The following is a 12,570-nucleotide window of genomic DNA, read 5'->3' on the forward strand; positions in this document are numbered from 1 at the left end:
CTAGATTATTCCCATGTGTATAAACATTATTTCCCTCATCTTAAAATATCTTCTATGGGGCGCCTGGGTGGCTCAGTGGGTTAAGCCGCTGCCTTCGGCTCAGGTCATGATCTCAGGGTCCTGGGATCAAGTCCCGCATCGGGCTCTCTGCTCAGCAGGGAGCCTGCTTCCTTCTCTCTCTCTCTGCCTGCCTCTCAGTGTACTTGTAATTTCTCTCTGTCAAATAAATAAATAAAATCTTTAAAAAAAAAATAAAATAAAATAAAATATCTTCTATATAAGGGGCACCTGGATGGCTCAGTCAGGGGCTGTCGGCTCAGGTCATGTTCTTGGGGTCCTGGGATCAAGTTTCCTGTTCATTGGGGAGTCTGCTTCTCCTTCTGCCCCTCCCTTTGGTTTATGCACTCTCTCTTAAAATCTTTAAAAAAAAAAAAAATCCCATTAATCTAACTATTCCACAAGTACAAGTACTGCAAAACTGTACCCCTTTGCAGTACAGTTACTCAAGTGTGCAAAACTGTACCCCTTTGCAGTACAGTTACTCAAGTGTGCAAAACTGTACCCCTTTGCAGCACAGTTACTCAAGTGTTGACTTGAGGCGGCTGTGCTGCCACCTTCCCCTCTCTTACTCTCTTCTGAGACCCCTCACCAAGTCAGATCTTTGCTGCCACCACTTCTTTGCCCCCACCACACTGGTACACTGTCCTCAAGATCACCAGTGATCTCCACAATATTGAGTCATTTCTTAAGTTCTCATTGTACCTGACTTTTCAGAATTTGGCACAATTGATTATTCCTTTTTCTTTCTTTTTTTTTTTTTTTTACATGAATAAGGGTTTTAATATAGAATTTAAAATATACAGGATATAAGGGAGTACCTAGGGATGTGCAGGTTGCAGTCTGCCATAGCAAGTGTTCAATATTTCTCCCAAATAATCTCCATATTTTCTTTTATACTGCACACTATTACATGGATAAATAGGTACAGATCACTTTAGGTTGGGGTAAGAGGGAGAGTCATTTGGTTTGATTACAGTATCCTTCTGTAGGTGAACCCAGTCTGCCTTCATTCATAAATGCCTGGTTCCTTCAATTGATAACTGGGTGAGGGTTTGTAACTTTGCTGTTTTGATGGTTGGATTAAGTAGCCAGATTCCCTGGGACTGAAATTTTTTTTTTTATAATTTTTTAATTGAGGCATAATTAACATGCAACATTAGAGTTTCAGGTATATACTTTTTTCTTTGTTAAACTTTGTTTACTTGGCTTTTAGGATTTAACACTTTTTTTGTTTTTCACCCGGTGTTACTCATTATTCCTTCTCAGTTTCTTTTGTGAAGTTTCTTCCTAACTTCTTAATATTTGAGGGCTCTGGGACTTGGTCCTTGGTTCTTTTTGCTTCCCCTATCTATATCCAGTCCTTTGGTTCTTTGATACAATGTACATGCTGAGAATTTCTGGATTTATATCTCCCGCCCAGACCTCTCAGTCTCTATAGAGATGTGATCTTTGCAGATCCAGCTGCCTAATTGACAGTACTATGTGGGTATCTAATAAACAGCTCAAACCTAACTCGTCCAGAATTGAACTGACTCTTCTCCTTTCCCTGCCAACCCTGTTCTCCCCACAGCTTCCTGATCTCAGTTGTAATGATCCCATCCTTGTAATTGTTCAGGACAAAAACCTGGAGTTCTTGACTTTTCTTTCTCATACCCAGTGTACAGTCCTTCATATACTACTGATCTACCTCCAGTAGTTCCACCTTTTCTATGCTTACCACCCTGGCCTGGATTCTTTCAAAATATGTGACAAGATACTACTCATTTGAATCTCACTTGACTCACAGTAATCTTCAAGGCCCTTCATGATTAGTCCACTGCCCTATTTCCTCTCTAACCTCATCTCCTACTCTTTCTTGTCTCCATTCTGTCATGCCAGCCCCTACACACCAGGGATCTATGTGCGTTGTGATCTTTATCCTGGCTACTTTCTCTGCCTGGAACACTCTGTCCTCAAGCAAGTCTTTGAGTAAATTCCTTAACTGTTTCAAATCTTTACTCAAGTTTTATCTTCTTAGTAAAGCCTGTGGTGAACCGATTTATACTACACCTGTTATAGACCTCTGCCACAGCATTCTCAGTCCTTGTCATCCTGCTCTTTTCTTTCTGCTTTCTTTTTTTCCATAAAGCTTATCTTCAAATAGATATATTTATATATCTATATAATTATATATAATTTATATATTTTATGTATAATATATATATACATTTTATATCATTTATATATCTATTTATATATAATTTAATTTTTTATTATGTCAATTGTGTGTCTCCCCCACTAGAATGAATAGAAGCTCCACAGTGCCAGGGAGTCTGTATCAGTTGCATTACTGTTATATTCTAAGTGCTTAGGAGAGTTCCTGGACATGATGAGTGATTATTTACTGGGTGAGTGATTGTGCCAGGCACTGTGCTCCATTCTGAAGATAGGATGTATAGAGTAAGACTGGCTATTTCTTTAAATGGAGAGTATAAACAGGCTGTTACAATGCACTGAAAGTGGTTCATTTGGAGTAAACTTAAAATGCTGTGAGAACAGGTAAGAGAGTGTTTGAAGTCTTTCTTACAGGATCAGGGAAGGCATCCCCCAACCCCAAAAAAGGGGGACCTGTAAGCCGAAATTTAAAGGACAAGTAAGAGAGTGGGGAGAGAGCTTTCTAAGCAGAGAGAGTGGCATATTTAGAGATAGAGCACAGGACCAGTAAAAATTGGAGTTGGGCCAGAGCCTCTTAGATTAAGTGGCAAAGGATCTGTGCACTGGGAAGTTAGCAGTTAGTCTGAAGGAGAGAGCAAGATTAGAATGGGAAAACAAATTAATGTTTGCAGGTGAGAGAAGGTGGTAACCAGAATTAAGGTAGAGACACTGGAGATGAAAAGATATAAATGTTTCTAGAGATCTTATGGAGGGAATCATTGGTACTTTGTGAGAGAAGAAGTCTCATACCTCCTGGCTTGGAGTGCTGTGTGGATAGGAGTGCCATTGTTTAAGACTGGAAAGTAGGAGTAAGAGCTAGATTCATACAGGGGCACAAGAAAATTGCACTGGAAGCTCCCAAGTGGATAATGGGACATATGGATCTAGAGACTAAAAGCAAAATCTAGGTTGGACATAAAGATTTGGGAATCATAAGTATGTATAGTCATGAGATCCAAAGAAGTGAATGATAACACCTGTAAGTTCAGACTACAGAGTTTTAAAAGAAATTTTCATTTTCAGTAAATCAATTTCTGGAAATACAGCTACTCTGGAAATACTCTCTATATAGAGAGTAAAATGAGCAGCCTAAAATGCTAACTTTATATATTTGGCCACATAATGAGACTCGGAATCATTAGCTAGTATTCAGATCTTTGTTGATAATTTTCAATATTTTTTATATTTTTTTCCTTATAAATAAACAAAAGGGATAATATACCATGATAATGAAGGTCATCTGTGACCACCTGGGTATCTTCTAACACACTTTGCAATGTGAAATAGTAATCAGGACCCAGAGTTGACAAGTCATAGCAATATATTTCCATGGATTTTCTGGAGGAACAAAATATTTTATACCTGCATGGGATAGATTAGACCCTCATCCTGAGGCAATTTGCTTCTCTTACTTTTCTCTTTAGCTGACCCTGTCAACTCCATGCAGAGGAGAGGAGCCTGCTTTTTGTCATATTCCAACTGTAGAACACTTCTGAGATACTCTTCTCCCCCTCCACCCTTAACTCTGATCCAAGGCATCGTGGCGTGTCTAAAGGGTTGTTCTGCCTGCCTGTTCTGCAGTCCAGCAGGCACCCTCAGACTTAGAGAAGAACTCTTGAAAGAGTTCTTTCATTTTGAGTAAACAGGGTTTAATTTAAAAATGCACACCCGCGGCGCCTGGGGGGCTCAGTGGGTTGGGCCTCTGCCTTCGGCTCGGGTCATGATCCCGGGTTCCTGGGATCAAGCTCCGCATTGGCCTCTCTGCTCGGCGGGGATCCTGCTTCCTCCCTCTCTCTGCCTGCCTCTCTGCCTACTTGTGATCTCTGTCTGTCAAATAAATAAAATGTTTAAAAAATAAAAAATAAATAAAATAAATGCACACCCTTCAGTCACTCCTGCCAAGTTTGCAGGAACATCAGTTGTTCCCTTTGACCCTTAAAAAGGGGGAGAGTTTTGAAGGGAAAAAAATATTTCTTCCTTCTCAAGGCTAATAAAGCATGGATAAAAATATATAAGAGAACAGGAAACAGCCAAATGTCCAGTAGCTAGAATGGATAACTAAACTATGGTGTAATCACAACAATGGAATGTATAAACAATGAAAATGAATTGACTATAGTTACATACAACAACATGGATAAATCTCACAGACATAATGTTAAGTGAGAGAGGTCAGATATAAAATAATATATACTATATGATTCCATTTATATTCAGTTCAGGAAAAGTCAGAACTAAACTATAGCATTTTTGAATATAACTAAAATGAAAAGGACAGCCATGATTACCATATCATTGAGGATAGTAGTTACCTTTATGGAAGAGAAAAGGGATAGTGAAGGGACATGTGGAGCTCCTGGTTTGCTGGTAATACTCTCTTTCTTAATCTGGATAGTGGTTACATTCATGTTTATTTATTTATTTTTTTTAAGATTTTATGTATTTGATAGAGATCACAAGTAGGCAGAGAGGCAGGCAGAGAGAGAGAGGCAGAAGCAGACTCCCTGCTGAGCAGAGAGCCTGATGAGGGGCTCGATCCCAGGACCCTGAGATCATGACCTGAGCTGAAGGCAGAGGCTTAACCCACTGAGCCACCCAGGCGCCCCTTGACTTAGGAGTTTTTAAAGTTTACCTGTTTATCTCCTGTTTTTCTTCAGTGTTCTGTGTCCCTAAGAGAAAAGTTGATCAACGGCCAAGTGTCATTCTATTCATTGAACACACATCTTTGAGCACCTGTTCAGTGCTTCTTCATGAATCTGTACACATTTAGATTTCTCAGTATGTAGCACTAAATATAACTACAAATTGCTAAGACTCTTTCACCACTCTGAAGCAAGCTTGATCAATCTAAGGGTTTTTATTTGTTTGTTTATTTGTTTTAATTTTAGTTCTGTATCTTCTGTGAATTTAGGTGGTTATGGATAAGTTTTGAGATCTTGGAGAAATCATCCATCTCTGGGCCTCAGTTTCCTTTTCTGTAACATCACACACACACACACACACACACACACACACACACATATCCTCCTCCCACCCTAAATTTCTAGGACTTTACTCTTTTCTACTGATTGGAAATTTCTGAATCATTCTATTAAACCAATTTATCATAAGCCAAGTAATTTAAACTGTCTAGAACTACAGGCCATTGGGCTTATTATCTTATCTCCTGATGTTTAATTACTGAAATTTATCTTTAATTCTAGGCTATACCCCAGCTTTGGCCTGTGCCCCCAACAAGGATGTGGCTGATTGCCTCGCTCTCATTTTGGCCACCATGATGCCTGTCTCGTCAAGTAGCCCTTTATCATCCCTGACTTTCAACGCCATTAATCGTTACACCAACACCTCAAAAACAGTCAGCTTTGAAGCCTTGCCCATCATGAGGAATGAACCTAGTTCCTATTGCAGTTTCAACAACATTGGTGGGGAACAGGAGTACTTATACACCGATGTGGACGAGCTCAATGACTCTGATTCCGAGACCTACTAAGAGGCCGAGCCAGAGGTTTGAGTGAGGAGTTCGGACACTAATGCTGCAGACTGTGCTTTTTCAGGAAAAAGGCACTTTCTGATTCACGTTATAAATGCAACCTAAGAGGGAAGATCGCAGAGTGAGCAAATAAGAGAAATGTGATGACATTAGGAAGAAGAATTTTAAAGGCAAGTTTTGCAAAAGGAACTTCTAGAATCTTGAAATAGACTTGACCAGAGGAAAACACTTTGATGTCAAGTTACTTTGTGGAATTGTTTAATTTGGTTTTGCAGTGCCAGGAATAATTTGGGACACTGTGCACCCTAACCTGCTTACACAAGCAACACTATTGTTAAAGAAGAGATAAGAACACTAGATTTAAGTTTTACCAGTAAAACTACAACTAAATTTAAGGGCAATAAAAGTTTGATACAGTAGGCATTATGTGCACAGCAAATTGCCAAAGGACCAAGTAACTTAAAAGTTTTTAATAGAATGCCATTTTGTGGAAACCAGAATAGGTGAAATGAGACATTATCTAAACCAAACTTTAATATTTCTGAAAAATGAAGCTGAGATTTGGTTTTAAATTTTGATTTTTTTTTTTAAAGAAAACATCTGAAAGCCTTCGAATACTGTATTAAACCATGAGAGAAAGCAGATGTATTTTTACATTTTTTCTTTTACATAAAAATTTAAAAATTCCAACTTTTATAATATTAGAATTAAAAACCAGCTGACTGAGTGCAGTCAGGGTGAAAATACTTGTGATGTAGGCATGAGATATATTGAGGTCAGGCCATCGTTGCCCAGTTTTGAATGGTTTAGGTTTAAAATTGAACTATTTTTGTTTGAAAATGTAAAGAATTTCCTAGAAGAAAATTTCATGAAATTAAAAAATAGATTATTTTCACCCTGTTGCTGCTTAAGTGGTCCTGGGAATGGAGTTTTTGACCTTGCTACTTTGGATGGTACACCTTCATCACTTAAGTTAACTTTTGTGCCTCCACAATGGATTGGGGGATTTTTGTTTTCATTGATTAGTGAATAATCAAAAAGGAAAAAAAAAATCCCTTGTTATTGATAAGTTAACATTATCAGTCTCTTGGAAGGCATTTCTGTATTGGGTTCTATTCAGATTTAAACAAGCTACTACTTGGGGAAAGAAGCAATTGCCTGCTGAATTGGAAAATTGCCTTTCAAATAATAGAGAAAGGCTGACATTTAGGCTTTTAAATGACAATTGATAAGGTTCTGCTTTTACTGTAACTGTCACTTTCCCAGTAAGAATGATTTCACATATGTAGGGAGTCTTACAGATCTGGATAAAGTTCCATAAATTTTCACAAAATGATACCCAATTTCATTTTATCCTTTTTGTATTGTGAAACTGGAAACCTTATGACATTGTAAATTTCAGCTGGTTTTTCTGAATATAAAGTGTGAAAACACAGAACAGTATTTTGATCTATTTGATAATTTTGTGGGGTTTTTGAAGAATTAATGAGCATGTACATAGAAATAGTGACTGCTTGAATACTGTATTTACTTGCACTCTTTCAGTACATCAAGATTCCTGTATATTTTAGAGTATAATAAAACACAGATGTGAGTTGTATTTAATGAATAATGTATTTGTATCTGTGCATATTACCTAAAAATCTATAAAGTTTCTAGGGCATTGACTACTAGATTTTAAGCATTTTTTCTAAAATATTTACAGAAATTATAAATGTAATCCTCCATCTTTTCTTTATAATATAAAGAAGTCATAATGGACCCTTCCTAATTATTAGTGGTAGGAAGGTGAATTTGCATTTTAAAGACAGTGGACTACATTTTCTATTGTACCTTTTGAAAAAAAACGAAAAAAAAAACAAAAAAAAACAAAAAAAACTCGAGGATTCTAAAAGTATACATATGTGTGCTTTCTCTTTCCTTTTAGGAATTCTCTTCTGAATTCCCTGAGGGAATTTTCTAGAATCTCAGAATTGAAAGAGACCTGAGGTTCATCCAGTCTAACCTCTTAACAAATGCAGGAGTCCCTTCTACAAGGGTGATCTTTCCACCTTGAACACTTCCAGTGACTCTACCTCACCAAGCAGTCCATTCAGTTGTTGAGCAGCTCTAACTGTTAGAAAGGTCTTCCTTAGATGGAGTTGAAGCCTCCCTCCTGGTAACTTCTGTCCTTGGGCCCGGGTCTCTGTCCTCCAAGAGAACACGAAAATGTTGGAAGGATGAATCTCACGCCTTCTGCCATGTCTTCTCTTTTATAGGCTGTTTGACTTACCTGCTGAAGTGATTTCCAGAAGGACTCATTAAACACAGATTTACCCATCTAATGAAATCCAAGGTGTAGCTATAAAGTAATAAGCTGTTTTTAACTTGTCCTCACACATGGCAGAACTTAAATCTTGCATCACTTTATGTAAATGATGCTATTACTGAAAATATTTGTGAGGTGGCTCTTTCAATCGCTTGCCCACTAGGAAGTCTGTTTCTTTGCTTTGTGATCGCATTTTGTGATAGTCTATCCCCAGCTTGATCAGCCACTTCCTTTGGTCTGCACCTAATGAAGGGAAATCCCAAGCTACTGGTCCAAATAGTATTTGAACAGCCCTAGTATTGTTGGAGTACGTACATGGACAACTTCAGTGAATGAACACAGCAGCACAGTAAGTTCCTTTATAGTTACACCTTGTATGTCAAAAGCATTCAGGCCCTGCTCTGTAGTGGTTTTTATACTCAAACAGAACAGAAAAGCCTGTTTGCTTTTTTAACCTCTGCATGAAAGATGACATCTGAAATATCTGATGTGTATTATAATACCAGCTTCTGTTCTAGAACTACTTTGGGGGAAATGGTGGTAATAGCAAATGACCTCCTTTAACAAGACACTCAACTCAAACAGTGCCATTTAGTTCAGGAGCTCTAAGTATAGCCGTCAATTTGGGGTTTAATTTGGCTTATATTGGACCTTTTAAATGAAATAAAGTTTTTTAATGCAATAAATCAAGTGTCTTTCTTTTTTATATGTAAACTTCTTTCTCTTTTAATGTGTAGTATTCCAACGAGTTTTTAACCTTTCTTTGAAAACTTGACGGCTTCTCAATAAAAAACTTAAAATTTAGATGAATCTACGTGGGCTTCTCAAATACATGCATTCAACAAATACTTATTGCTTGCCTGCCATATACTAGAGGGTTGGAGTGGGCAGAAAGTGAGCCTAGAAATTGTGGTGTCCTCTAGGAGTTATAGTCTTCTCATGGAAAGACATACACCTGAAAATAGAAAGTATAAAATTGTAATTGAGGTAGAGATGAACTGCTAAGGAAGATCAGAGAAAGATGACTTTGGAAAAGATCAGAATGGCCTTCCTGGAAAAGATGACATTTAGGCTGGGCACTGAGGAATGTCAGCTATGCTTTGAGCAGGTGGAGAAAGGGGCAAATACCATCTTAGGTGAAAAGAACAAAATCAGTAGTTTGCAAAATGGGTTGGTGGAAGAGAGAGGATGGAATAGGTGTCAGCATTAAACACTTCAGAGCACAAAAAGACCATGCCAACCTACAAAAGAGCTAATTATACACATGTACAGAGATGAGATAACAAAAGTGAGAACAAAAAGATATAAATAGGTGACTGGAAGAGCAGGCAAAGAGGACTTTAATAACCTTGCTCAAAATCATCTTATGCTGGTAATAACTCAGAATGCCTCTAAGTGTTTATCACATACTGGGTGAGGTTGTAAGTAATTGAAATACATCTCTTAATCCACACAACTATCTGGGAAGATAGGTACTATTAATAGTACCATTTAACAGATAAGGAATGAGGCAGAAAGGTGAAAGTAATTTGCCCAAGATCACTTGGCCAGTAATTGTAAAGCCTGGATTTAAATCTGGGCAGTCATTTCCATAGTCTACACTCTTAACCACCTAACAACCTCTAACATGTTTTCTGGTCCTTTTTGAAATTGATACTTTTGAAGTTTGAAGTTGCTTTACAACTAAACTATGTAAGTTCCTTTCTGTTTTGATCTCCTAAGTCACTAATATTAGAAGAAACGTAAATGTGACTACAACAGATGTTAATGTGACTACAACAGATGTTTATTGCATATCTGCTAATTACCAGAAAGTGTGCTAGATTCTGGACATGTAGCTTAAGTAAAGGAAGAGGTAACAAGATTTGCCCTTAGGATGAGTCTAAGAGAAAAATGTGTACTTACGTTTCAGTTGCTATTGCTGCCCCAAATCTCAACTTTAATTTATTCTCACTCATGCTTTTGCAGGTTGGCTGGTAGGCTTGGGTCTGCTCCCTCTGTGTTGTTCTTCAGACTTGGACTAGACTGCAGAAGTTGTCCAGAACTTCTACGTGATGATGACAAAAGCACAAGAAGGCAAGCCTTATCACACAAACACAGTTTATGCTTCTGCATGCATCACATCTGCTAATACTTCCGTGGCCAGAGCAAATCCTATGGCCAAGCCCAACCTCAATTGGATGGGGCCATTTTGACACTGCATGTTGGGGAAGGATAGTTTGAGCTCAGTTTCCACATTTCACTTAGCCCTGAAATGATGAGCCAACCAGTCATTGTTTTTAGTTTGTCCGTAGGCATTCTTGATAGTCTTTGCTTTTTGCCGGTTCATTCTTTCTTGTGGATCCCTTCTCATGTAGGTAGTTAAGATATGAAACTGGGTAGCAAAAATATATCTTGACTTGGAAAGTTCTTTGACAGTGCAGAACTGATTAGAAGGTATTGGATTTACTCTTTTCCAAAGGTGAAGAATCTACCCTTTCTCTTACCTAAAATTCCACAAGAATGTAGCACCAGTCCCCTCTTACGTCTTACTGTGACATCCGTTCCAAACCAGAGCCCAGTCTAATGTAAGATAGAAAGTAAAGCTTGACTAGTGACTACTTCTAAACAAACAAACAAAAAAAACACTGGTCCATAAAGCACTCCACTTGGTCTAGATCATTTCTCCATCTCCCCATCTCCAGCACTTTTTTTTTTTTTTAATATCTTATTTTTAAGTAATCTCTCCACCCAACGTGGGACTCAAACCACAACCAAAATCAAGAGTTGCACACTCCACTGACTGAGCCAGCCAGGCGCTCCCGCTCCAGCACTTGTAGAAGTCTCCATTTCTCCGCTTCATTCCTCATTTTTATGTCCTCATTTTCTTTGTGGTTTTTTTCTCCTCTTGCCCTTCACAGGATTTTTATTGGTCTTCTTCTTAACTTAGGACTAAGTACAGGCTGAAATCGTATTTCCTTAATTAGAAAAGCCAGTAATTTAATCTTAACATATTTTTTCCTCTTTTATCCTTCTCTAAACTTTAAGAAAAGTTGCATTTTCACTTGTAAGACCTATTTAGCCCTTTAGCAAACACTTCTTGAGTACATATCCTGTGATAAGTTCCATATAAATACTGGAACTACACCAGGGATAGAGCAGTGAACTTGGTAAGGTGCCTGCCATCAGGAAGCTTATGTCTTAGTTGAGGAGACAGACAAGAAAGGTAATTGTAATTACTCTGCAAAGAAAGATTTGTGAGAATAACTGGATAACTATTCGAGATATTGGTATTTGGGGGAGATCCTTGAGGATAAAGACTGCCTTGCCTGTTTGTACACTAGGGAATTACACAAAAATCCTGACATGAAACACAGATTTTGCTGAGAAGTGGAGGAATGTTAAAGTAACAAACTAATAAAAGAGGAAAAAGTAGATTGAGAGGGTGAGCTAATCCACAAAAGCAAACCTTAGGATTCTGCTGAGGTTACCTAACCCAAAAGCATGTCATGGGCCAACCTAGGGATCGGTTGTCATTTGAATAGAGAGAGGTTGTCATTTGATCTGGATTGATTGAAAGTGTTTATTAGATGCCTGCTGGGTCAGCCATCCCCAGTCCATGGCATGTATCTCTTCACCTTCAGCTAGGAATGAAGGTGGTACAATGCTTAGGATTGGACAGGTTAGCACTAAGCTCCAAGACTTGAGCTTCATGCCAATGTAATAGCTGGCCAAGCTCCTCTCCCTCAAAAATAGGAAGTTGGTTCATTCCTGGTACCCAAAATAACAGCAATGCTGTGAGTAACGTTTGAGACCTAGTAGAAATAATAAAAATGCATTTTTTACTTGATGACCTGCTTCTTGTTAACCTGCATTTGAGCCCTTATGTATACCACAAAGATGTCAGGCCCTAGCACACATGAGAGAAGAGTTGCCTGTGGTTATGATACTCATTTTAAGAAATGCCAAAATCCAAGAAAATGAATGAAGAGAATTCAAGGGATAGGGACTTCTGGAGAAGAGCTTTGTCATTATCCACCTGTAGGTACCAATAAATACGTGGGGGCATGGAGGGAAAGGCCATTGATTGTCTGCAGTTAGGTGACTAATAGGAATAGATACTGTAAATGGTCAAATAGCTTTTACCAGCACATGTCAGTGAAAATGGCAGAGAAAAGAACTTCTGAGTCTCACAACAGTGACCTTTGTGGCATTTTAACTTGCTCTAGTGGCATTCCTCATTCCAGCTCTGCGGTAGTCTTGCTTGACACCACATTCCTGGTGCAGTTTAGTAGTCACAAGAGAGAAGAAAACAATGCTAGAGCTCTTTCAAAGCCTCATTCCCAAAGAGTTGCCATTATTTGGCCTGATGGTTCCCTGGAATGCCTCACTTCCAAGTCTGTCTGCAGTTGAGCTAAGTCAGAGTGGACCCAGTTTGAAAAATAGTCTCCCTGGGGAGGTGTTTGTTGAAACAATTATAGGCAAGAGTTTTAATGTTGTACTTGCTTTAGGTGATGAGTAAGAGCTGAGGCAAGCAATA

At 38.4% G+C, this 12,570-nt stretch overlaps 1 protein-coding gene across 10 annotated transcripts in view; it reads left to right on the forward strand.

Annotated features, from left to right (window-relative positions):
- The window catches only part of ANKRD28 (ankyrin repeat domain 28), a 205,317-nt gene extending 196,584 nt beyond the window's left edge, over positions 1-8,733 (forward strand). For all 10 annotated transcript variants that reach the window (XM_032332459.1, XM_032332505.1, XM_032332487.1 and 7 more), the window contains one exon: positions 5,457-8,733. In XM_032332459.1, the coding sequence (XP_032188350.1) occupies positions 5,457-5,743 (287 nt within the window). In that variant the 3' untranslated portion in view covers positions 5,744-8,733. The remainder of the gene's footprint in view (positions 1-5,456) is intronic.
- Positions 8,734-12,570: the final 3,837 nt, after the last annotated feature.

Source organism: Mustela erminea, chromosome 1, assembly GCF_009829155.1.
Source record: "Mustela erminea isolate mMusErm1 chromosome 1, mMusErm1.Pri, whole genome shotgun sequence".
In the NCBI taxonomy this organism is placed as follows: domain Eukaryota; kingdom Metazoa; phylum Chordata; class Mammalia; order Carnivora; family Mustelidae; genus Mustela; species Mustela erminea.